The 24110-nt window shown below is 37.1% G+C and overlaps 1 protein-coding gene across 4 annotated transcripts in view; it reads left to right on the top strand.

The window, feature by feature from the left end:
• The first annotated feature begins 416 nt into the window (after window positions 1-416).
• The window catches only part of stim1a (stromal interaction molecule 1a), a 33535-nt gene continuing 9841 nt past the window's right edge, over window positions 417-24110 (top strand). Inside the window, exons 1-8 of one of the 4 annotated variants that reach the window (XM_044119344.1) lie at window positions 417-624; window positions 2093-2225; window positions 6689-6819; window positions 8398-8512; window positions 10035-10146; window positions 10864-10979; window positions 16475-16652; window positions 21665-21842. In XM_044119344.1, the coding sequence (XP_043975279.1) occupies window positions 2105-2225; window positions 6689-6819; window positions 8398-8512; window positions 10035-10146; window positions 10864-10979; window positions 16475-16652; window positions 21665-21842 (951 nt within the window). In that variant the 5' untranslated portion in view covers window positions 417-624; window positions 2093-2104. The remainder of the gene's footprint in view (window positions 625-2092; window positions 2226-6688; window positions 6820-8397; window positions 8513-10034; window positions 10147-10863; window positions 10980-16474; window positions 16653-21664; window positions 21843-24110) is intronic. The other 3 variants (XM_044119346.1, XM_044119347.1, XM_044119348.1) reach the window with 3 other exon arrangements.

Genomic DNA, 24110 nt, shown 5'->3' with positions numbered 1-24110 from the left:
AATGGATGAACAATGTTTAGATACTTAATTAGCACATTTTTACAAGAAACATTTCAGAGAATATTATGTGATCAATTTTAAGTTGCAACGGAGCTAATAAATGTCTTGTTAGAGACACAAGCTATGTTTATATAAGTACATGTTTTAAAAATAGTGTAACTAAAACTGTTATCTTAAGTTATAAACTTTATTTTTAATTTACAAATATAAATGCATGGCTTTTTCTTAATGTGAATCTAAATTTTATTGCCGATTAAACCTAAATATTTATTAGTAAAGTCATCCTTCACTGGTGACTGGATGCTAAAAACGGTTGTTTCGCTTGAATGGTTGTGCAACGCTTCATCTTGTCCACTAGATGGCTCACTTTCTCTGCATTGAGCGATGTCGATTACACACTCCAGCCGCTAAGGGGCAACCGTAGGTCGTTGCACGGTTTTCCTCTCCGCGGAGCAAGACGAGCTTGCTGCGGCTTTTTTGGTTCAGTCTGTAGGCTGTCTGAAGACTGAGAGCTCAACCAGGGGGTGGAGTAACATTGCTCTTCTACTCCGCGGGACCAGACATCAGCTGCAATGTTGCTATTGAGCTGAAATAACACTATTTGTTGACTGTAATACATGACAGGTAACTTTTATTCATATTTTTGTTATAAACATGGTCTTGTATTAGTAGTATATGTTAGCCTGGCAGAAACTACAGTTGCTCCTCCTCTTGTTAACGTTCGTGGTTAGCTACACGTCACCTGTGGCTAATATACATCTTCAAAAAATGCAGCATGTCGACGCCGTTACAAACTTATAAAGAAAAGACCAAGAGGATAATTGTTTAGGGCTTAAATCTAACAAAGATGTTCTTTTCGTATGAAGATATTTTGTGTTTTCCTCGTAACCCGAGTTGTTGAGCTAGCTAGCCTGCCGCTGCCTTGACAGACACCCAGCCAAAAGAAGCAGAAGGTGCAGGCTGCTGTCACTTTGCAGCCTTATTTCCCTCTTGAAGTAACATATTTTTGAAAGATAGCGCTTCACAGCATGAGGAGCCTGCTGCAGATAAGGTGTTGAGTGACTTCCTGAATGAAAGCCAAGCTAACGGCACTACAGTGACACTGAAGAAATGTGTGGGTGCTCCACAAAACTCGTAAAAATTACTTTTACCGGTTCATTTTTGTGCTGGTTTTAGATAAAATGGCATCAGTTACATATGAGTACAAACTTTGGTCAGATACGTTTTGGTATAGATCTCAGTGTTGCATAACAGTTTGATTATCTTATCATATAGAGACCACATTTACTTCTAGTGAATTTTCCTGTTAATTGTTGACGTCATTATAATATATGAATCGATATTTCATTGGAAATTGGAACCGTTATATTAAAGCTTCACTCTCTCAAAACATGTCTTCAAAGTGGAATTAATTACAACAACTGTTCTGTTTTGGAATACATATTTTTCTGTGTCAAATGCATATACATTTATTTCTGTTGGTTTATTTTCTTCAGACAGCTCATGGCATCTACTTCCTTAAGTGTACAATGGAGTATACTTACCTGTTCTCTATTTTTTTTTTTCTTTTTTAATCTAATTCTTGTGAGGGTTGTTCGAAAGCCATAATAGATTGTACTTTTTATGTCTGATCAATTAGCCTTCTTTTGCTCACATTTTGTAGAAATCTTACACACCATTAAATTAATTTGCATCCAGTAAATAAAAACTTTGTATTATGCCCTATACTCTTTATTTGATTATATACACCACTTTGGCCATTTGACAAATTAGAACTTCTTATCCCACTGAAGGAATTTGAGAAAGTCTTCTGCTTTGTATAAAAATATATTAGAGACATATTGCCACTTAGCTTATAAAACATGCTTTACACTCTGGTTGTGAAAATAAGTACAAAATACCTTGCCATTTAAAAATGTCTTGTGGTAAATTGCATTATTTTCTACCAAAAAAAAAAGTCAAATACAACAAGACCAAAACTGCTGAGGTGTGAAGTGGAAAAAACCCAACCTGATAACATGCTTGAGTTGCTGAAACATTTTTTAACTCTACTATTGTCACGATTTACACAAGAATCTCCGTTTTCCGACAGCACGCAGCAGACATGGAGCTTCACAAATCCGTGACCTTGTGGATATTTTGTTTGTGCCTAATTGGAGAGAGTGCATCTGAAAAGCAAAGTTTCTTTTCACCAGAGAGTCAAAATGGTGAAAACGGCCTGTCAGGTGAGTGTGTATTCATCACGTTTTAATCTCTTGTAGCATTGGGAACGATAAACTAAGCTGACACTTGCACACCATGGAGTGCTGCAGTATTACAGTTTGTGCTACATCTTTGTGATTGTGCAGGCACTAAATGTGGCTGTGCTGAGAATAGTACAGCTGGTATTTGCCATTGAGCTCTGTCTGTCCTCCAGCGTAGAGCAAGGCACCAAGTCAAACCCAACAGAGTTAAGCTCAGGTAGACGAGATAAAACAGCATCAAAGCCATGCAAACTGATAGTGTAGCACAGTTTTTGTTTTTTTTTATTTGAAAATTAGGAACTCTGTAACCCAGGTTTGTCTTTCATCTCTGAACTTGCCTGAGTCCATGAAGAAACTTTGTTTAAGCAACAGAAACTCTTGATCAGTCAGCTGTAAAATATGAACTTTGTGTTTATTTGGGCGTTTAATGTGCTGACTTGTGCCTCTGTTACCCAGTAGGATTTTGTACTACTTGTTTGCACACGTTGCTAACTCGTTTGGTTGTGGTCTTTGTCACTGTTGCTGAGCAGAGGGGTTAGAGTGAGAAATGCTCTGACACTTTTTTCACATCACTTGCACACCAGCTGAAGTGTATCTAAAGACATGTTACTGATCAGCTCACCAGGCTTATTGTGAGAAAATGTGATTTTGATTTGAAAAGAAAAGGTTCATTTGTCCTAAATGTATCGTGAATTCCGGTTGTCGACAGTAAATGTTGCCGTTATTAGGTGGCAAACAGTGTGCTGCTCGCCATGCAGGCACACAGAATAGTTTACGTAACTTGAGCTTTTACAAAAAAAGCTGGCCAACCAGTATGTAAATACCTTATCTAGTGTGTGTGGATGTTTGCAAGCCAAATGAGAAGAAAGACCTGGTTATGTGTGTGAGATTTTTGCAGGTGGTGGCCTTTTTTTTTTCCCTGGCTTTTAGTCTGTGTTAGAGAGAATGTATTTTCCTCTGCGGTATGTGGCTTTACAGGTTTACTGAGGCTGAAAAGCTTGCATGCTGTGGCTCAAAAATTAACTTTTCGCTACACGGAAGTTCACTTCTTTGTTCTGGTTTAGTGGTTTCACTTAAGGCACAATTTAACAACAAGAAAATGCAGTTGGTCCTGTTTCCCAGTGTGTTCTCAGTGGAATGACACATTTTAGACTATTTGCTCTCTGTTCAGCTTTTGTCGAGACATGTTTATTTCATAGACATAAAACTTTCTTTTGCATACTTTCATACTTTGTGTTTATTCAAATCAGAAGCTTTTATGAGAAACAAAAACTTACAAACAACCAGGATTAGGGACTTTTCAGAGCTCTTGTGTCAGATAAATATAAACTTAAAGGGAAGTTAGGTTTATTTTGAGCAAGGTGACGACATAATGTTGCAAGGTTCTTTCAAAAGATTTTAAAAGTAACGGTTATGAGGGAAAATTTTGTGTTCAAATTCAAACCATAGCATGGACAACACCAAATTGTACAAAAGTAGAATTATGTAATATCACAAAACTGCAGTATTGCAATGAAGAAATCTCCTTTAAGATGTTTTTGCAGAAGCATGTTGTCATCGCTGAAGCTGAATCTGTGCTGTGTGTAACTAAACCATCATTTCTCACTGACAAGGCCGCTCTGCTCATTAACCCTAACCTTCCCATCCTTGTTCAAGGGTGTTTGGGAAATGCTGCCAACATGCTTCTTAAAAGTACAAATAAACATTATCTAAAATAAGAATTTCCAAATCAAAGATGATAGCAGCCATTTGCCTGTACTATTATGTAAACTATACTTGGTGTTATGAAAATGTTTTTGCTCGCTTACAGATTTTTAAGGTTTTCAGAATTTTCATCCCACTTAAATGTTTTAATCAAACTAATTTTTATGTACAGTGGTTTATTATATTTACTCTTTACATCCATCCTTTTTTTCAAGGGTCACCTGTTCACAAAGGGAAACCTGTAGAAGTGACAGGACTAACCTGACTCTAAATGGAAAAGCATCTTCCCCCTTATTATATAATTACTTTTGTTAATGTCTGTTTCTCTAAGCACACCCAGGCCTGATTGCTACTTTTAGAATCAATACATCTCTGATATAGAATGTGCCTGTCAACATAAAGTTGGGAAAAATATATCAAAAGCAGAATATCCTGTCCTGATCAAAACAAATTCAGGAACAGGTGACAAACTATTATTGATATATTGTAAAAACCTTTTTTTCTCTAAAATAACCTTACAAAACCATTTCTAAAGCTTAGAGCTCCAGTTAACCACAGTGAGAAAAAAGTGAAGAAAATATGCAATAGTGATGAACCTTTCCAGGTGTGACCAGCCATTGTGAAACAGCGCCTCCTTAAGGAGAGAAAAACATATAAAATACTGCATATTAGGGCTGCAGAGTTGGCATTGGTGCAGTATTACTGACTTTGCATCAATGTCAACAGAACCGTTTGGACTGCAGTATAAACCAGCAATGCTATGCATTCAGTCTGGGGATGTATGACATGGCATAATATTTGTATCCCAATGTCTATTGTGATAGGTGGTGGTATCAGGGTGTGTGTATGTATATATATACATATATATTACCGCCACATATCACACATCCCTAGATGTTTCACAACTCAGTGAAAAGCGTCAATTAAAGAAATATAGTGAGGGACAGAGAAGTAGATCAGCTATGCTAGCTTGACTTTGATAATCTTAACATGTAGGTGTGCTGTGGAACTCTTGTTTCATTTCAGTAAAAAAAAAGAAAATAACACTAACTCTCTGACAGATCATCAGTTTAAATTAGCTAATCAACCACTGCATTCAGACAATCACTTATTAATAATCGCAATATAAACATCAAGCCTGAGAGTATAGCACTGGAATGGACTGAATGTTCTGTTCTTTGGAATGGAAATGTTTATGTGTTTTTGCTGCTGAATTCTGATATATATAAGTGGAGCTGTTGTCAGTCAGTTTCTATAGCAACAAGTTTGAGAGTCAAAGGAAAAATATGAATGGCTTTTAGTTATTCTTCAACAGTTTTTCTGAATTATTTTTCCCTTTGCTGCACTAAATTAATAATACCTACATGTCCGGGTTTCATTTTGTTAATGGCGTTGTTCTGCCGCAGCAGCGTGGTTATGGATGCCATGCAAAAGAAGTTTAGATAACAATTTTTTTCCTTCAGTAACTAAAAGTACTATTTGGAAACATCATTTTTGTATTTACTTATGTTTTCTTTCACTAATGTTAAAAATTATTTCATGTGAAGCATTTAAATAATTGAAAAAAAGTAAGAACAAAATAAATCTCAAAGTGCACTGCACTGTACTATAATACCATTATGATAATGCAAAAATGTTCTCCATAATTGAACACTTTGTAATGTGCATTGCCATAATAACAACTCCTGAGAGTCTTTGTGAAAGAGCCAAAATGTATTTTTTTCCTCTTCTTTCCCTCAGATTGATGTTCAAGATTTCTAATAACACAGGAAGAACTACAAAGACACAGAGGGTAGAGGGGCTAATCCTAGAATTATGAGAATTATCCAGCGGTAATTAAAAACCTCTGCTCACAGAAACCTTTCACTTGATACCTTCAACCTTTATTTGATTATTAAAGTCCCAAACTTTTAAACGACGGCTATTTTAGATCTGACATTGATTCGTTTGCAGCTATTTCTGGCTGATGCATTCAGACAATACTTGGGTTCTTTGAAGCACAGAGACTTTGACTGAAATGCCTTGTATAAACAATACTTTCTCTGCAGCCAAGGAATTTAATCCTTAGTTATTTTAGCAGACTAGAGCCTCTTTGGGGAAGTTTCTGGCATTTTTCCAAAGTTTAAAAAAATATTAAAACTGGTGGAATTATGTATTGTTTTAAAACAAAGAGATGGAATACACTACAAATGGTGTACAAAACATTTTTTATATTCGGCTTGTCTGGATACTAACCTATAATTTGGAATATCATTTAAAATAATTTATTTTGGTACTTCTATTCAGTGCCAAAAAGTACGTAAAAAAAAAAAGTGCATATGGATACATCATGCATATGTTTTGTTTATTTTGAGCTAATGGAAAGTTAAGTGTTAGGAAAAAGTGTGGGAAAAAAAACAACCAGTGCACAAGTAAATGAGATAACTACAGCTGTTTGAGGGTTTATAAAGAAAACCTGTTTAAGAGCCTTTAAGTGGTTTTTCTTTACCACTATGGATGATAGTTGTTTCTGCAGAGCCTCTGCATGTAAGTGTGTATAAGACATGGAGTATTGTTGTTTCATTCCTTGGCTTAAGCTACTCCTGAACCAGATACTCCCCACACAATTTATCTGGGTGGCTGGATTGTTCCTCAGGGGTCAAAGGTCCTCTTTTCAGATGAAAGTATAGATCTCAGAACCTGGAGGAAGAGTACAACCCAATGTCCAATGAGTCCAATGTTGAATCTTCTTTTTCTTTCAGACTTTTGTCGTATCGATGAACCACTATGCAAAGAGGACAACGCCGTTCTCACCTTTGAGGCCATCTGTAATATCCATAAGCAGATGGATGATGATGCAAACGGCAACGTAGACGTAGCAGAGACTGATGGCGTAAGTACTCAATACTGCAAAATCTCACCGCTTGTTTTTCTTTTTGTCTAGCTTCTAGTGCAAATATCTAAGCACACTTAGACTAAGTTAAATCTAATTTAGAAGTAACTTTTCAGCAAGGTTGTTTTCATTTGTAACAAGGGGGAAAATGTCTTATTTCCCTTATTATAAGCTCAAGCCTTGACTAGGCTTAAGCTCAGTTATTATGAGTGAAAAAATCTGCAAATGGAACCAAAACTTCTTTTAAAATCGATATTAAGGAAGCTGGATTTTAAGAACGGGTTGTAGAGCTTAATCATATTGCTCGAAGTGAATTTATTTTCTGTTGCACAATCACCACACAGTCATGAAATCTTTCTACATCATTTTATCAAGAAGGAACAGTATCAGGGCTTATTACTGTCTTTCACCTCTGTTGACTTCACTGCAGTTGGAGTGCTACGTGGGGCTCATGTTAAAAAGCGTGTCGGTGGTTCAGTGGGTGGTTTGGCCTACAGTCTAGTGAACATTCATTAGTGAGGCTGTGGAGCCAGTCAGGTGCTAACTACCATTCTAGTAGGTTTTAAAGAGATTGTGTTTATAAGTTGGTGAAATAAAATGATAAGTTTTAGATTCAGTTTTCTTTGCAGAAAAATAATTTTTGGAGTAAAATTGAAGTTGCAGTAAAATGAACCCGACATTACATGACAGGATCAAAGTAAAGCAAAGGAATGCTTTGAATTTAGTTGTTATAAAGCAAAAACGCATTAGCAGTAAATAAGTAACATACACTTTATATTCATCTTATTTAGTGCATTTTGCTAGTATTGAGTTTCTAACTGCACCAGAACGTGTTGGAAACATTCCTGAAATATTTTGGTCCACATTGTAATGATGACACCATGCAGTTGCAGCAGATTTGTTTCCAGTGCCGTCATGATGGCAGCTTCCCGCTTCTCTGCATCCCCAAGAGGCTCCGTTACATTGGTAGCTGGTGCACACAGTCATTTTCAACAGTTAGTTTGAGATGATCGAGCTGTGTGACGTTATGCATTTTAGTGAAATGTGTGTCAGAAAGCTGGAACACATTTGTAAGAGAACGGATGGACAGGAGATTGTCCCATACCATCACTCTAAGATTTCAGTTGTATTTCATTTAACGGACTTACTTCTCTTCCATTAGATGATGCCTAAAACTCATGACAATTGTGTTCATGGAGATTATAATGCTGAATGGGAAATTATGGTTGGCATTGCAAACTGCATGGCTCTCCTGCACACATGTCAGTGCAATATGCAGAGAAGACGAAAAAGGGAAACTTATTAGATCAGTGCAGGATGCCAGGAGGCTGTTAGAAGAATGCTGTTGTTGGGTACAGAGGAAGACTAGGCTCTAGCTTCTCATTGTAGGCATGTATGATTGTTTTAGTCGTTGGGAAAAAGATCAGGTGACGATAATAGAGATGCGACACAGGATTGTGAGGGTGCTTTGGCCACATTTTGGTGCGACCCTGACTAAAGCTTTTATTTCACTCAGTGCATTTATGTTGTAAAATGTCTCTTTTTGTAATGGCTCCAAGAATCCTTGTCATCCTGCAGTTCCTCCGAGAAGATCTAAACTACCATGACCCCAAAGCCAAGCATAACAGTTTCCATGGTGATGACCAGTTTATCAGTGTGGAGGACTTGTGGAACGCCTGGAAGGGTTCTGAAGGTACTGCTTTAAGGCTGTGCTTCAAATGTTTTTTTTTTTTTTCTGGTTTTGTTTTTGTTGCTGTTATTCTTTGGAGTTGCACTATACTAAGAACCAAAACCTTTCTTTAGGTATTATGTTCTTTACCTCCTAGAATGCTCGCTGTTCAAATAATTTGTATGTTTCCCTTGGAATAATCCTCAGGATCATCTGTCCTGAGATGAAACTTGTGTTTCATGTTTCAGGATGGGGTCAGTGTACAGAAGAGATACTGGGGGGAAAAAAAATCTGTTTTATTTATTATTGTCTCTATGTGACCTTTAATACAGTTTTTTTTAATCGGTCCTCATGTTTCCATTGACCATAAAATTCCACAAATTGGAATTATGAAAATAAATTCACTTAGTGGAAACCTGCCAATTTTCAGAGGGTAGAATATTTTAGTTTTATCAAAATTGGTGTGTTTTGAAAAACTCCCAAGGAAAGACTTTTTTCACATCACACTAATCCCACCAGTTTGTATACAGAGCTCCACAGCTTTGCACGGTTTATTAAAAGTTGGGTTTGTCATTCAGAAGTTTTGAATCAATAGTCCATCTGTAAAATCCCTGACTACAGTTTAACAAAAACGCCACTCCCAAGTATAAGGTACTTGTCACTACGTCTCACTAAGACACCCACATCTCCTCTGATGGCGGACTGATGAGTGCTAGCGCCATGGCTGGAATATAAATATACCTTGCAAAATTGCGTTTCTCCAAACATTAGCAGAATATTGACAAAGTTTTGAATTCATTTGTTGTAGAAACACAGCTAAAGAAATGACATTTAGGAACATTCCTTAACAACCTAACAGATTCACAACTAAGCTCACACACCCTGGTGAAGCATCTCACTCTCCTAATGAAGCAGCAGAGCAGTTGATTAGATTCATGTGGGCTAAGGAACGGTGGTCTTATCAGCTGCAGATACTGGCAGAGTGGACATCGTTGACTCTGTCAGCACAAAATCCACTTCCACTCTCTCCTCTTTGAGATTATCAGTTTGGCTTCTCTGTCTGGTGCTTCTGTATCTCATACTCATGTAGCTCAGAGACCCTTTTTCTTTGCTTGTAGTGCTCACTTACCCTGCATTGCAGTTTCTAGATAATGCTCTGGAGCTTTTGGGATAGGTTTATTTATTTATTTTTACTTTAACTGTAACGTGTCAGCCTAGACAGCAGGTGTTTTTGATTCTGTCTAGAAGTTGCAAGGAAAATTTGACATTTTTTGATTATCCTGGACATCATATCATATTCTCCTTACTATCCATAGTCATCCATGATATATGATTTTTTTCATGTTCTCATAGTACTGCATCATTTAAAAAAAAAAATTCCCAAGGCTTCCATCTCAGACATCAATAAATATTTTCTTACCTGAAGATTCTCTGTATGTCTTTTCCAATTCTTGGTTGCAGGAACGTCTTTTGTCTTCACACCCTAACTTTATAAAATACAGGACCAGTTGAACAACTTTATTTGACTCATTGTTTTTCTTTTCAGTGTATAATTGGACAGTAGATGAAGTGGTGGAATGGCTCATCAACTATGTAGAATTACCTCAGTATGTGGATGCATTTCGCAAGCTGGCTTTCAATGGAAGTATTATGCCAAGGTAAGACTAGAGGAGGCCAGCTGAGTCAAGCTTAAGTCACAAAGATTAGATTTCAGACTCAACACAGATTTGCTCTCCCTAAAGACTTGAAACTTTACTTAGTCTCACAAGTTCAACACTTTTATTTATTGACAGCTTGGTCATTGTGTTTTCACTTATACCTGAAATCGGAACATCTTCACTTTGTACAATCAACAACAAAGGTCTTATAATGTGGATTTAGAAAATGGTCTCAGTTACTGAAAATTCTCAAGCTTCGAGTGAAGAGAAGAAAAGCTTCCAAACAATATTAAGTGCCACATATAATTGAGTGGACATGATAAAGAATTTTTTTTCTTTTCTTTCATTTATATTTCCAATTGGGTAAATATAACGTTTCATCAGTTTTCAAAATATTAGAAAGGAGCCTTTAGACGTTTTAGTGTTCATGTAGTCTTAGAAGTGGTTTGGATTCTTAATTTGGAGCAATACAGGGTTAGAGACAAAGCAATTGTTATGAATTTGATCCAAAAATGTCTATTTCAGATGTTAGCGACTGGAGACTAGCCTTTAAAAAAATGACTTGTAAACCACTCATTGCTTAACTATCCTTGATTTAAAAAAGGATGAGCTTGGAAGTAGTGTAGAATCACCTGACACAACTGAAAATGGATAATGCCTTTTGCTTCCTTCTTCCTATTTCCTGTACAGTGAAGATGTGTCTGCTCTCTCTCTCAGGCTGGCTGTGAAGAATACCACTCTGACGGTCTCCATTCTGAAGATTCTGGACCGCAGCCATGTGCAGAAACTACAGCTCAAAGCTTTGGACACGGTGCTTTTTGGACCACCCCTCAGTATGTAGTTGTTTTCTTGTCATTTGTTGTAATCTGTACTTTCAACTACCGTAGTTTTCAGACTATAAACCACTACTTTTTTCCCACGGTTTAAACCATGCGGCTTATAACTTGATGCGGGTTTCCTGTGGATTTTTCTTCAACCACCAGGGGGCTCTTTAACAGGAAGTGAATCTTTGGAAGTCAAAATTGGAAATCAAAGAAGAAAGTGCTCATTTTCATTTAGAACAAGCACATGCTAGCAGCAGGCAGGAGTGAGAAATGTTTTCAAACTCATACCCCGTCATCATGGAAACAACACAAAGAAGTTCATATGATGCAGCTTTTAAATTGAGGGCTAAAGATCTGGTAGTACAGGACGGAAATAGAGCCACTGTACGTAAAGCTGAGCGTGAACAAATGCATGGTTGGCCATTGGAGACGGAGGGCTGCGTCCTTAATAGTACATTTATTAAGTATGAAAACCGAGAGCAGTGGAGATAGCGGCTTTAACCCGGTGTGGCATTTTCAGTTTTTTTTTTTCCAAAAATTTGTAGGTGCAGCTTATAGTGAGGTGCACTCTACAGTCTGGAAAATACGGTGGTCAAAGATAATTTTTCAAATACTTGGAGGGAGGAGGGGCAGGTCAAAAACTGGAAAGTTCTTTACAAACATGATTGCACATTTTTCTCTTGCTGTAAACTGCTTCTTATCTTAAAGATATGTTTGATTTTATTTACTTCAACCATGTATTCATAAGCCATCCTTATCATTTATTCTCTTGCACCACCCATCTTTAGATATGTGATAGCCTTTGTATGAGTTTCAGGGTGTGATGAATCACTCTGTGTCTGTTACAGATGACAAACACAATACTCATCCCCTTTCTCTTCCTCTCTGGTGTCACTCTACTTCTGCATTCACAAACTAAAACCATTCAGGTTGCTATTCTTTTTAAACAGGGCGTGCTTCAAGCTATTATAGCTTAAAGCTATTATATGTATTATAATATAATAAAGACTGCAAACAAATCCTTGGTAGATTTCCAGTGTAAGTTGGAAAATTTAATTTAACATCACATCAGAAAAAAATCAATTCTTATAATGTTAAATGATTAAGCCAAAAAAAAAAGAAGTGAAATATCATTTAGGACAGTATCTTTGGATTATATAATGACTGTTGGAGCTCATCTAATCCCTAATGAACTGTAAGAAGATTTAATGGGCCTTCCAAGAAAGCAGGCATCAGCTCTGGACAAAGCTTATACAGGAACTCTGTGTGTAATGGTCTGTTTCTGGCATGTGTTACTGTGGTTGTGTTCCCACCCCCCTCCCACCTCCCTAACACCTTAAGGAAGACATTAGCAAGGACTGTTTGTCTTTGACAGCCTGTCAAAGCAAGTAGCTTCCACAAATAGTCCAGCTGACAGACTAGCTGTAGCTAGCAGCAGCATTATAAGACATATTTAACAAAAGGTTGTGGCTAAATGGCTGGACTATTATGTAACTGTTAGGTAATTATTAACCTAAACAAGTCTGGGGCTGGTTGTTTTCACTCCTGTTGCCAGTTAAGAATGATTTGTGCATTAATGGCCTTTTAGATGGGGTTTACATGTGTTGTTGATTGCATGTAATGGCAGATTACTTCGATTAGACAGAGTAATATGAACATCTGTCAAGGACATGTACCAGCTGAGAAACCGATCCAAGTCAGCCACAAAGCTCCACCTCTGTATAGAGTATCATCATTGAGTACCTTCTCTTTTCTTCTCTGATGTGAGCAGGTTTATAATTCATGATAGGTACAGAAAGGGGGCAGGGAAGCATGTAAATACTTTAGAACTTGGGTGATGTGCTCCATCTTCCTGGTTTTAGTCAGAACGAGAACAACAGCGTTCTGGATCAGATGGAGCTGCCTTAATGAGAATTTATTTAGGCAGACCTGTGAATACACCGCTGCAGTAATCGGTGTGATTAAAGATAAATGTATGGATGAGTTTCTCTCGATCTTGCTGGAACATCAGTCCTGGGGAAGCTCTTTAGGTGATAGAAGGCTGACATTATACTTATTTTTATGAGTCTTTGAAGGTTCAGATCTGAGTCTGTCACTACACCCAGATTTCAGACCTGTTCACTAGTTTCCAGCTATAACAGCTGAAGCTGCATGCTGACTCTCCATGGAAGGGAAATACAAGTAGTGATCCTATCTGACTGCAATTGCAGTTAAATATTATCTCCTTCATTTGGCTCAGACAGAGGAAATAAACAGTGACAGCTGGAGCTAATTACCATGACTAAGCATGCAGGAGATTCACTTGAAGAGGGCAGTTATTGATTCAAGATAGTCTGGTGACATCTGCAGATTCATTGCATTGGCAGTAGACTCATAAAAAGTCAAATCTAGGTTTTGCACCAGAAATTGCAAATGAATGCTGCAATGGTGTACACAACATGTACATCGTGAAGAACTGCTTGGACTGCAGTCAGTGTTGGCTAATGATTTAAGTAGTAGTATGTGTCCTGGCTTTTTGTTCCTGTTGTAGTGATGTAATGATGCTGGATAAAATGCTTAGGAAATGTTCACTTAGAAAAAAAAAATCTCTGTAAAATAAGTGTTTTCTTATGGCATAACATTTGTGCTCACAACAAATACTAATGCATCACAATCTATTTGTTCACTTCTTGCTGACACTATCTGTGGTAATTTTGTTGTTAACTGTTGTCCTAATTCCTTGGGTTTGGATTGTGACTTGCCTTAATCTCAGATTGTAATTGATTCATAAATCTATACCTAAAAGTGTCCCCAATGCAGAGACTGTTTTCTCTGGGTGAGAAAAAGGCCATCTTATTTACATGGGCTCGGTTGAGCTGCCACATTCTCTAAAGATGATGATCCTGGGTGCATTTTTTTGTATTGCCTGTACTTGGTAAGGTCAGCCATGTGCAATATCTTCTTGTTTTCTCTACATATTTGTTCGTAGAGAAATCAATCCACTGTTTGTTCAAAGACACAACAGGCTTTAAGATGATATAGTAACACAAGCCCATTGGCATAGAAAAGGGGAAAGCCCATATCCAGTTTAAGGCTATTAGATAAGAGGAATTTATATCATTTTAAATTCATGAGCTTCTACCCTGGCCGCTGCAGGGTAGAAGCTCCTATGCAGTTCTGCTCAACTCTCATTTCCCTTCATTGCTCCATCTGGGATTTAAACCATTGACTCGGATTCCTCTGGTAGAATTTCAACCAGGCCAATCAGTGAACAGAAGAAGTTGTGAATGATGAGGAAGATTTTTCTAATTGTAGTCTGTCTGCAGTTGGTAGTGGAGGACGTGAACATTCAGTCAGTGTTTGCCACTCTTCCAACTATTGAAATGACATCAAACGTTCGGCTCGGGAATGGAGGATGGTTGTCGACAGTGCAGACAATTTTCAGGAAGACTCATACCGTGGCCTAGCATCTGGTTTAAGTTTCAAACTTCAACAGAGTCTACGCCTCCAGGAAGCAATCCCTTCTGAAGAGCTGAGACTCAAGACCCTTTTATGAAGTTTTTTACCGGGCTAAGAAGCTTCTGCTCTCGGTTGCAGTGCACATTATTTGTGGTCTAGTCTCTAGAATTACAAGCAGGTATGAAAACAATAAGTCTTAGTTTTAAAGGTTTTGTTGCTTCATGTGGGACTTTAATTGACATTGATAGATTAACGTCCTAAACACTTTTGAGGAAGGGTCTTCTTTTTTAAATCACATGCAATACGATGTACATTCACCCAAAATTTCCTTGAGAGACCAAAAAAAAGTATATTTCTCATGATCTATCTTTATTCTGGACTTTCCTAGTCTTTTGTCTTGCTCCAGGAAGTAAATATAATTTTGATGTACTTGCATGTCCTTAGTCAGGTTTTACCAGGGAAAAAAAGCTTGTCTCAACTTGTAACATTCAATAGACATTTTTTTGTGGACTGCTTTGTGACTGTTGCATGGGTGGGGATCTAACCAGGCCACTTGTGTGTCTGGTAGAAGATTGATATGAACTTAATTTGAATCTTTTCACAAAAAGCAATATTAACTTTTTAACCTGGTATTAGTTCTGATGGTTTTGGCTCTTTATTTTAGGAGGATTATTACACATTCACTGATTAAATAAACTGTCGCTTTGACCCATAGCTATTAAATATACCCACAAAAGTTTTCTGCTGAATGCAATCGTTGGTTCCCGGACTAAAGTAGCCTGTGTTATCCACAGTTGACACTGCTGGATTATTTTTTCTTTTCTTTTTAACTTAGCCCCCGTCACCGCAACCTAAATATGTGACGCTGACCCCATTTGTGTCAAACCACAACACTTGTTGCACTTTAACTTTGAAATGTTCTTAACGCCACATCCTTGTGGAGCTTGCACATTGTTCTAAAGCCTTAACTTATGATGCAGATTTTGTTTGCACCTCAGCAGCTGCATCTCAATTAAAAGTTGATTTTATTCAAAAGTGAAACTGTTTCATACAGTATCTAAACACAAAGTGATTAATTCTTCTTTGTTTTTAGGATTACAATTTGCAACTAATAAAAGATCCAAAAATTTTAATTATTTATTTTTTTCAGACAATTTTGGTGTCACATTAAATCATTTTCATAAAGAAATGTGGGCCTGCTGAAAATGATGTTCATATATGCCGTCCGTACCAAATGAAGGCTTCTGACAGGAATTACTGCATAAAATGTGTAGGACCTCATAGTGACAATTTATGATTTTTCTTCCATTTAACTTTCTATTTATATAGCAATGAGATTTTGACTTCCCCATAGTGTTATGTCATCCATGACAAAACATAGCATGCATAAAACCAATTAAAAATTGCCATTTTTAATTGGTTTTATGTAATTACATTTTCTGACCAAATACATTTAGTTTTACAGTCATAATTAACAGAATAACTGAAATCAGCACTTTATATCTGTAATTTCTTTTTTTTTTTTTTTTTTTTTTTTTTTTCAATGACGAGTTTTGGTGTTTTTATTTCCTGTCCTGATGAAATAATTTGATAACATACAAATATATTGAAGCGAACTTGAATAAACGGCCGTGTTATTCAAGTTTGCTGCTGTTAAGCAATTAACTGCATGATAAACTAAGTAGAGTTTGATAACTTCCATTGTGATGGTTCATATTTTTTTAAGGGAAATATTGTTTGCAGAAACTTTATAATCCATTTTATTGGTAATTTTGCTTGTGTTTAGTTTTTATTTCTGTTTCTGATTGTTTTTGGTTGTTGTGTTTCATTTTAGACTTTAAAATATCTTCCAGTTTAAATGTTCTTTACAAAATTTAATTTTATTAGTCTTTGAAAGCGTGAATGTGCAAAATTATGCCATTTCCAATATATTACTTGAAAATTGTTCCAAAACAACAACGTTATCACTCATCAGAATAATTACTGAGACAATTTATTGTCCAGCAAAATTGTTTATAGTGACAGGCCAGACTAAAATGAACCTTGCTTTGTTCTCTTTCCCTCAGTGAATCGACACAACCACCTGAAGGATTTCATGCTGGTGGTGTCGATAGTGATCGGAATGGGGGGCTGCTGGTTTGCCTACATCCAGAATCGTTACTCAAAGGACCACATGAAGAAGATGATGAAGGACTTGGAGGGTCTCCAGCGGGCTGAGCAGAGTTTGCATGACCTGCAGCAGAAGTAAGGGCTCTTCCCACCATCCTCACTGCAAACTGTTCAATGATGCAAAGACTTTGCCCCGAATGGCTGGAGGTTTATATTGTGTTAGATTAGAGGTCAGTATTGATTATATATCTGTTGTCGTGGTTGACTGTTAAGCACACAAGATATTAGGAAATAATGAATCGTAACCTGCTCTTTGAATTGGGTAAATAAAACGAACAGCTGCACCATGTGGATTATAAATCCATGGAAAAACTAGGTCAAAATGCAGTCAGCGTTACTGGAAATAATTACCCACATACTGGTAACTCTTGAAGTTGTGATTAAAAATAATCATTATAATCTGTTGGTCAAAATCCCTCTGGTTTCTGGTAAGAAAAAGCCGTTAAAGAGAACATCTATTTTCTTCTTGGAGTAACATCTGCTGCTGTTAATCAGTCTGAGGGACAAAAGCTTTAAAGCTGCAGTACATAACTTCTATAAAAAATCCAGTTGTACCACCATGCCTTGAGCGTATGAGACCGATAATCTGTCTTCCCTGAGCTACTGCTGCCTTCTGAAGAAATGCACCGCTCCTGATCAGGATCAGTCGATCAACGCCAGGACGAGCGCTTTAGTGCCGTCAATCAACCTTGTGAACACGGTGCTAAATGTGCTAATGACAGAAAAACAACTCGGGTCGTGATTGACAGCACTAAGACACGCCTCTTGGCTCTGATTGGTTGTTAAAAGTTAGCACTGGGAGGAAGCAAAGGAGCTCAATTTGTTTTTTTGTTTTTTTTATTTCATAGATGATCTGTTTTACACTATATGGTCACAACATAGTGACTATAAAGGTTACATATTGCACCTTTAAAGCAGGACCAGGGTTATTGTCTACCAGAAAATCAGAAATCTAAACAGATCTTTGCTTCTTCATCACAAGGTCTCTTAAATACAAGGCTGCAGTTATTTATAGCCCACTCAGATAATAGGATATTTTATAAACACAGTGTGAAAATCTATACAAAGACGCTGGCCTTGTCCAAGTTTTTCTTTCGAGGTAAACATAGTTGCCTTGTTTCCATCTCAAATTCAGCTTTTCTTGGGTTGCTTGCTCTAAACTTCTGTTCATGTGATCTGAAGAAAGCATGAGGTTGGCACATGACTCTGATTCTTTTATGTTGTATTTTAGTTCATTCCAGGATAAAGTTACTAATTTGAGCAAAATAGCGCTTGGCTAATTGGCAAGAGCAACTTAAGGTTTCAAGATCTAGCAAAGATGTTACGAAACGTATCTATCTTTTTGGATCTGGTAATTCTCTGAATTGTCTGGAGGAATTCTGAGAATGTGCTTCAAAGCTTGCGCTTGATCTTCCTATACCTTAAAAGGATACGTGGTCATTTCCTACACAGGTCAAGCCTTTTTTTTTGTTGTTTTCCTCGATTTTCCATCTCTAATTTTAGATGCTTAATTTGAAATGGCTGTCAGTGCAGTAGTAGTCGAAGGTTTATGAAAAGAACAAAGTCTTAGATTAATATTGTGCTTTATTCCTCTTAATACAAACTTTAAAAGAAGAGACCAAAAGGTTTGGCCAAATATTTGGTCTCAGTCTGCTCTCAGAAAGAGTGGTGGAAAAAGAAACTTTAAAGAAAGTCAGATGAAGTTTGATCTACGGTTTACTGTAAAGCAAGTAGAAGACAGCAAACATGTGACAGAGGAACGTCCGGTCAGATGAGACACAAACCAAACATTTGGGCCTATAAAAGTAGTGCTACGTGTTGCAGAACACACTGCACATGAAGCATGGTGGGGGCAGCATGATGTGGTCATCAGAATATTGTTTTTGGTTTTTTTTAAATCATTGAAATGAAAGGTTGTAGTTGAGTACAATTAGGAATCTGTGTCAAGATTTGAGTATTGTTCAGATGCATTTTCATCTAGTCTGAGCTGGATTCATTAGTCACCACAGAGATGTGCAAATCTGATAGAAACACACCTAAAGAAAAAGATATAAGACACTGAGGACACACAATCCACTTTTTCCTAAATTTTTGGCTTTTATTTATTTATGTTTAATTATTTTATCCATTATAATTGCTTGTTTTTTTTTTTTAGACAACTGCAGCCCTTTGAGATAATAAAATGCAAAGAATATTAAAAATAAAATATAATATTATCTTAGAGGAGCTGATGACAAATGCTGTTTTGTTTTTTAAGAAATGCAGGTCTGATCTACAATCTTCCATGCATACTTTATATTGGTCTATTACACCAAACATTTGCAAGACAAATGACTTGATATTTTGTTGAAACAACACAAATGTGCAATAATTTATGCATAAGAAATTTATGCATTGTGGTGTTTAAGTGATAGAATTATTATGTAAAACAAAAAATCAATAAAAGGCATTAGATTTGATTTGCTGATTTCACTAGAAACCTTAATTTAACTGTGGATATGGTAATCACAAGACGTTGTTTTTTGAGCTTTTCAGTCAGAAATATGAACACATTTTGGTAAATTAACCTGCCATCAATCTGCCATGAGAACCACATGCTTCTGTTAGGAGGGCAGGTCAGCTGGGTCACACTGTGCTCCTCTAATAGACCGGACATTAGTTTTGAGCGCTGCCAATGCTGTTTTCTCACTTCTTCCTCAGGCAGATTGTAAATCATGCTGTCTTGCTAACTAGACAAATGATCAAAAGCTAATATTTTAGCTACTGATCAAAACAAAGAGCAATTTATAAAATGCCATCCACCCACATAGTGTACTCTTGGCTGATTTTCCGACTTTTTTAAAATCATTTTGTAATCCTATTGCTTCACAGCAGCAGAAGTATTTGCATTTGATGTCAGTCAAGGTTTGTCTGTGGCAAAGTTGTGACAGTATTTGAATCTTGTGTGTGTGTGTGTGGACATACGGATGTTGACAAACTTCTAATTGCTTAAAGCTTGAAATGTGTCTTCATTATGTTGCAGTTTTGGTCAAAACAATTCAAGTAGGGGCGTGCTGTGGTGGCGCGGGGGGTTAGCACGCCCCACGTTCGGAGGCCTCAGTCCTTGACGCGGACGTCGCGGGTTCGACTCCTGATCCCGGCAACCTTTGCCGCATGTCTTCCCACACTCCTCGCCCTCTTTCCTGTCTGCCTACTGTCGCGAAAAATACGAGCCACTAGCGCCACAAAAACTCTTTGGAGAAAAAAAAAAAAGGGGAAAAAAAAAAGGCAATTCAAGTAACCCCCTGTGCTGCAACTTTTTTCAGTTGGGCTGAAACAATTATCGTAATTAATAATCGTAATTAATTGATTTTTGAAATGATCATCAACTACTTTGGTAATCAATTAGTATTTAAGCCAAAACTGTACAACCAATACATTTTACATTTAAGATAAAAGCAACTCTGTCTGCAAATATGTTTTAGCTAAAACTCCTCAAGTGGCATAGTTTCCTCAAATTTGCTGTAAGACAGACTCCAACAGGAGCCATTTCCTGCCACAGCCTTCTCCATCTACAATAACTCTTTAAAGAAGTTTGAATTTAATGAGATATAACATTTCATTTCCTTTTGAGATCAACAAAGTACTTTTGAATTTGAATTGTTTTAGCTTCACCTGCTTCAGATTCACTAAAGGAAAGCTATGTTTTTGCATTTTGGCAATAAAATTTTTATTTTATTTATTTAAAAAACGAATTGGACCATTTATTTGCGTCTTTCAACTTGTTTCTTGTATTATACTAAAACAGTTTAAGTGCTTAAATATAAAAGCTGTAGAATTTGGCATTTGTTCTGTCCGATTAATCGTGAGAATAACAGATTAATCGATTGCTAAAATAATCATTGGTTGCAGCTCTACTTTACAGCAGAGTATTTTGGCCAAGAGCAAATAATATTTCACTCTTCATAACTTGTAGACTTCTGAGAAGCTTCTCTTGCTGTGAGTGTTTTTCTCTCCGAGAAGAATGGAGGTATGTCCTCTGTGTGTAGTTGATCCCGGCTGCCAGCTGCTCTCTTTCCATACTTTGCAGCAGATCCTCCAGCGGTATCAAGTAGCCAGGCTCAGACATGACTTCCCTGTCAGGAAACTGGCGGCATCAACAAGAGCGGGATTTCCTGTGTGCCTTACAGCTCCTTTTCTCTGGTGGTAGAGGGCGATAAGCACAGCCACCGCAGTGCTAATTCACCCACATTTGGATATGAATCAGAATTTGGTTGTGGTGTTGCAGACTCGCATCCTGAATGGAGACGAGGACTGCGTTAGCTGTAAGGGATGTTCACAAGCCAGTTGGCAGGCACACTTATGTAAGATGTAAATGCTTTCATATATGCTACCATTTCCTGGTAAGATTAAAACAACTAAATCCAGCTCTGCCCCGTTAGCTCAGTTAGGACTGGTGTACAGTATCAGGAGATTTTCTCTGGATGTTGCAGGTTGTTTGAATCATTGTTAAGGTCAGGGTTGAGTTTATTAACTGGACTGCCAACCAGCCACATTTTCCATAGCTGGTGGTCTGGATCAGCTTTCATTTGTCTGCTGTCCTCTGCTGACTCTGTTGTTCTGTTTTAATGTGACCGGGCAAGACTGCTGCTCCCTAGTGACCAAAAGATGAAATTACACCACTCTTATTAAGAAGATTCAAATTACAAAATCACTTTTGGCATAAAAATGGTGATGATTTGCCACTTATTTAAATATTTGAAAGCAAAAATCTTTTTCTAAGTACTCGCTTAGAGAATATAACAGACCTAAAACCTATCTCGTGAATCAAAGAGCACAGGTGTATTTGGAATCACACGGTGCTATTCTGAGGCCACTCACTGACAGCTGTTGCCATTTCTGGCTCCCCTCTCTCTGATGTCACTTTATTGTGAGCAGCTTAGCAGCTGAGCGCACTGCTCTGCTTTTCCACATCAGCCATTGTTTCCGGTGATGCAGGGCTGATTCACTGCTCACATTCCACACCAAGGTGGAATGTGACTTGGTTTTTAAGACGAGTTAAATGGAAGTTAACTTTTTCTTCCGTTTGCCCCTGATCTTGCGTTAAGGCTGCAGATTGCCCAGGAGGAGCATCGGACGGTGGAAGTGGAGAAGGTGAACCTGGAGCAGAAGCTGAGAGACGAGATAAACGCTGCGAAGCAAGAAGCTCAGCGACTGAGAGGGCTGCGAGAAGGCTCCGAGAACGAGCTGAGTCGGCAGAAGTATGCAGAAGAAGAGCTGGAACAGGTACCGTCACTCTGACCTATGACCCTCAGGTTAAGTTTAGTTTTACCATATTACAGGTCCAATGCAAGTGACAAACAAAACGTTTTTTTTTTTTTTACTCACTTGTATTCAGGACAGGTGTTAGTTTCCAGTTCATGTACTGTAAACACGATTTATATTCCCTTTTCATTCTTCAGCTTAATTTTTTAAATGCATAGCAATGATTAAATAATTTCACATTTCTACTCCATAAGAGTGAAGGTGACACATACAGAGGCTCATACTTTGTCACAGTGACCTTCCTGCATTGATGCCAGATGCAACTCTGATTTAATAAAGTCGTTCAGGTAATTAGGAAATCATCTCCAGATGTCCTTTTTGTAGAGCAAAGTTCCCTGGCACATGATGGCGACCAGCTTCTACACGTTATGTCATGGCAAGACATGCGGAAAATAATAATACAACTGTACATCTTTTTGTGGCATTAAAGAAAACTTGTAAGAGTATGGTCCTAATTTATCAACACAAAAAAAAAAAAGTAGTAAGTGACCATTTTTATGGCCATTTCTGGATGTATCAGTCATGTTGAGGAAGTTAGAGTTTTCTGAACTAAACAGATCATTTATTTTTTAAATTTACAGTGACGTTTGACCATTGAATCATTTTTGTCTTCCAAGACATGTTATTGTGAAGAAAAACAGTTCAAGAAGAGGCAGAAGCTCTCTTATATGAAACCTGAATGTTATAGGAAAATATCCAACACTATAATCCTTCATCAATAGATCATAAAGCCATAAAATATAACCATTAAAAATAAAAACATCTTTAAAAATGAGTGGGAAACGGAATAAAATCTCTAACAATAACTAATATCATGTACTTAAATCACAATTCTTTAAGTACAATTTTACATAATTTACAGAAAGCCAGTCTTTCACCAAGTCATTCCAAAGTTTGAAAAAAAAAAAAACCTGCTGGTCTGATCATCAGAAACATGAAGCATTGAGTTAAGAATAAAACTGCAAATTTGAGTTAAAATAATGAATGAAATCCATTGGTATTTTGTTTTGGAAATGAAACTGCAAATTTGAAAACTAATAATGTTCTAAATTGTAAGAATCTGTAGTTCCTTAAACAGAGGAGCAGAAGGACAACTAGAATCTGAAGTAAAGGAGGAAAACCCAGCAGTTCTGTACTGTTGTACATTTTAGCATCAATGCAGTTCAAAGTGCTTTACACTATAAAAACAGAATATAGTTACCAATTATGAAACAAATAATAGAATCAAGTAAATGTACAACATATATAATGATCAGTGCTCCAGTTATAACACCACCTACACAAATTGGTATAATTGGTATTGATAGAAGTGTTTCGGCTATTTTGCAGTTTTCTGGACATTTGTTCTGGATTAGTGGAGCATGACAAACTAAACGCTGCTTCTCCATGTTTGGTTCTGGTTCTGAAAGTGTGTGATGACATTTTGATGGGTGCAGTTCTGCAGAGCGTTGCAAACGACAGTGTGTTTTATTGTCCTTCAGCGTGATGAAACGGGACCTCATTCAGCACTTCTGTTGTTTTAATTCTCATCTTTGGCCAAGTGTGCAGTTCAAGCTCCAAGACGTTACACAACATTAAAAGAGACTTTGTCAGAGAACCCAGGATTCACATTTTTGTGTCTTTTACTAACCCTCTGTTGTAATATTGGCTTTTTGGAAATTGACAGATGTTTTCTTTTCAATCAATCAATCAATCAAATTTTATTTGTATAGCACATTTCAGCAGCAAGGCATTTCAAAGTGCTTTACATCAAATCAAACACAAAAACTCAATGCAACATAGAATCAACAATCAAAACACAACATTAAGTCAGGTTCCGTCATTAAATTTGTAATTGATTACATTTCAAATACAACTCTAAACAAGTGGGTTTTTAGTTGAGATTTAAAGGAAGTCAGTGTTTCAGCTGTTTTTACAGTTTTCTGGAAGTTAGTTCCAGATTTGTGGTGCATAGATGCTTTTCCGTGTACTGTTTCTCCGTTTGTCGAATTGTTTGTGCATGAATAAATGCAGACCTGGCCATCGACATATTCCCCAAAAACCAGACAGGGAGAGGCTAACGTTTGGTTTAATGAGTCGCATATCAAACTCCTCACCCAAATGTCCTTGGCACATTAATTTTAATGTAATAAAATCTTATATTTATTAAAAACCTCTGTTTAATTTTAGAGAAATTAGAAAATTGTACAAAATTTTCAGTTTGTTGTTGTTATTGTATTGTTGTGCTAC

The sequence above is a fragment of the Gambusia affinis genome, linkage group LG06 (assembly GCF_019740435.1).
Source record: "Gambusia affinis linkage group LG06, SWU_Gaff_1.0, whole genome shotgun sequence".
Taxonomy (NCBI): Eukaryota; Metazoa; Chordata; class Actinopteri; order Cyprinodontiformes; family Poeciliidae; genus Gambusia; species Gambusia affinis.
The sequence above is the reverse complement of the archived record's forward strand: the minus strand, read 5'-3'. Positions and strand labels throughout refer to the sequence as shown.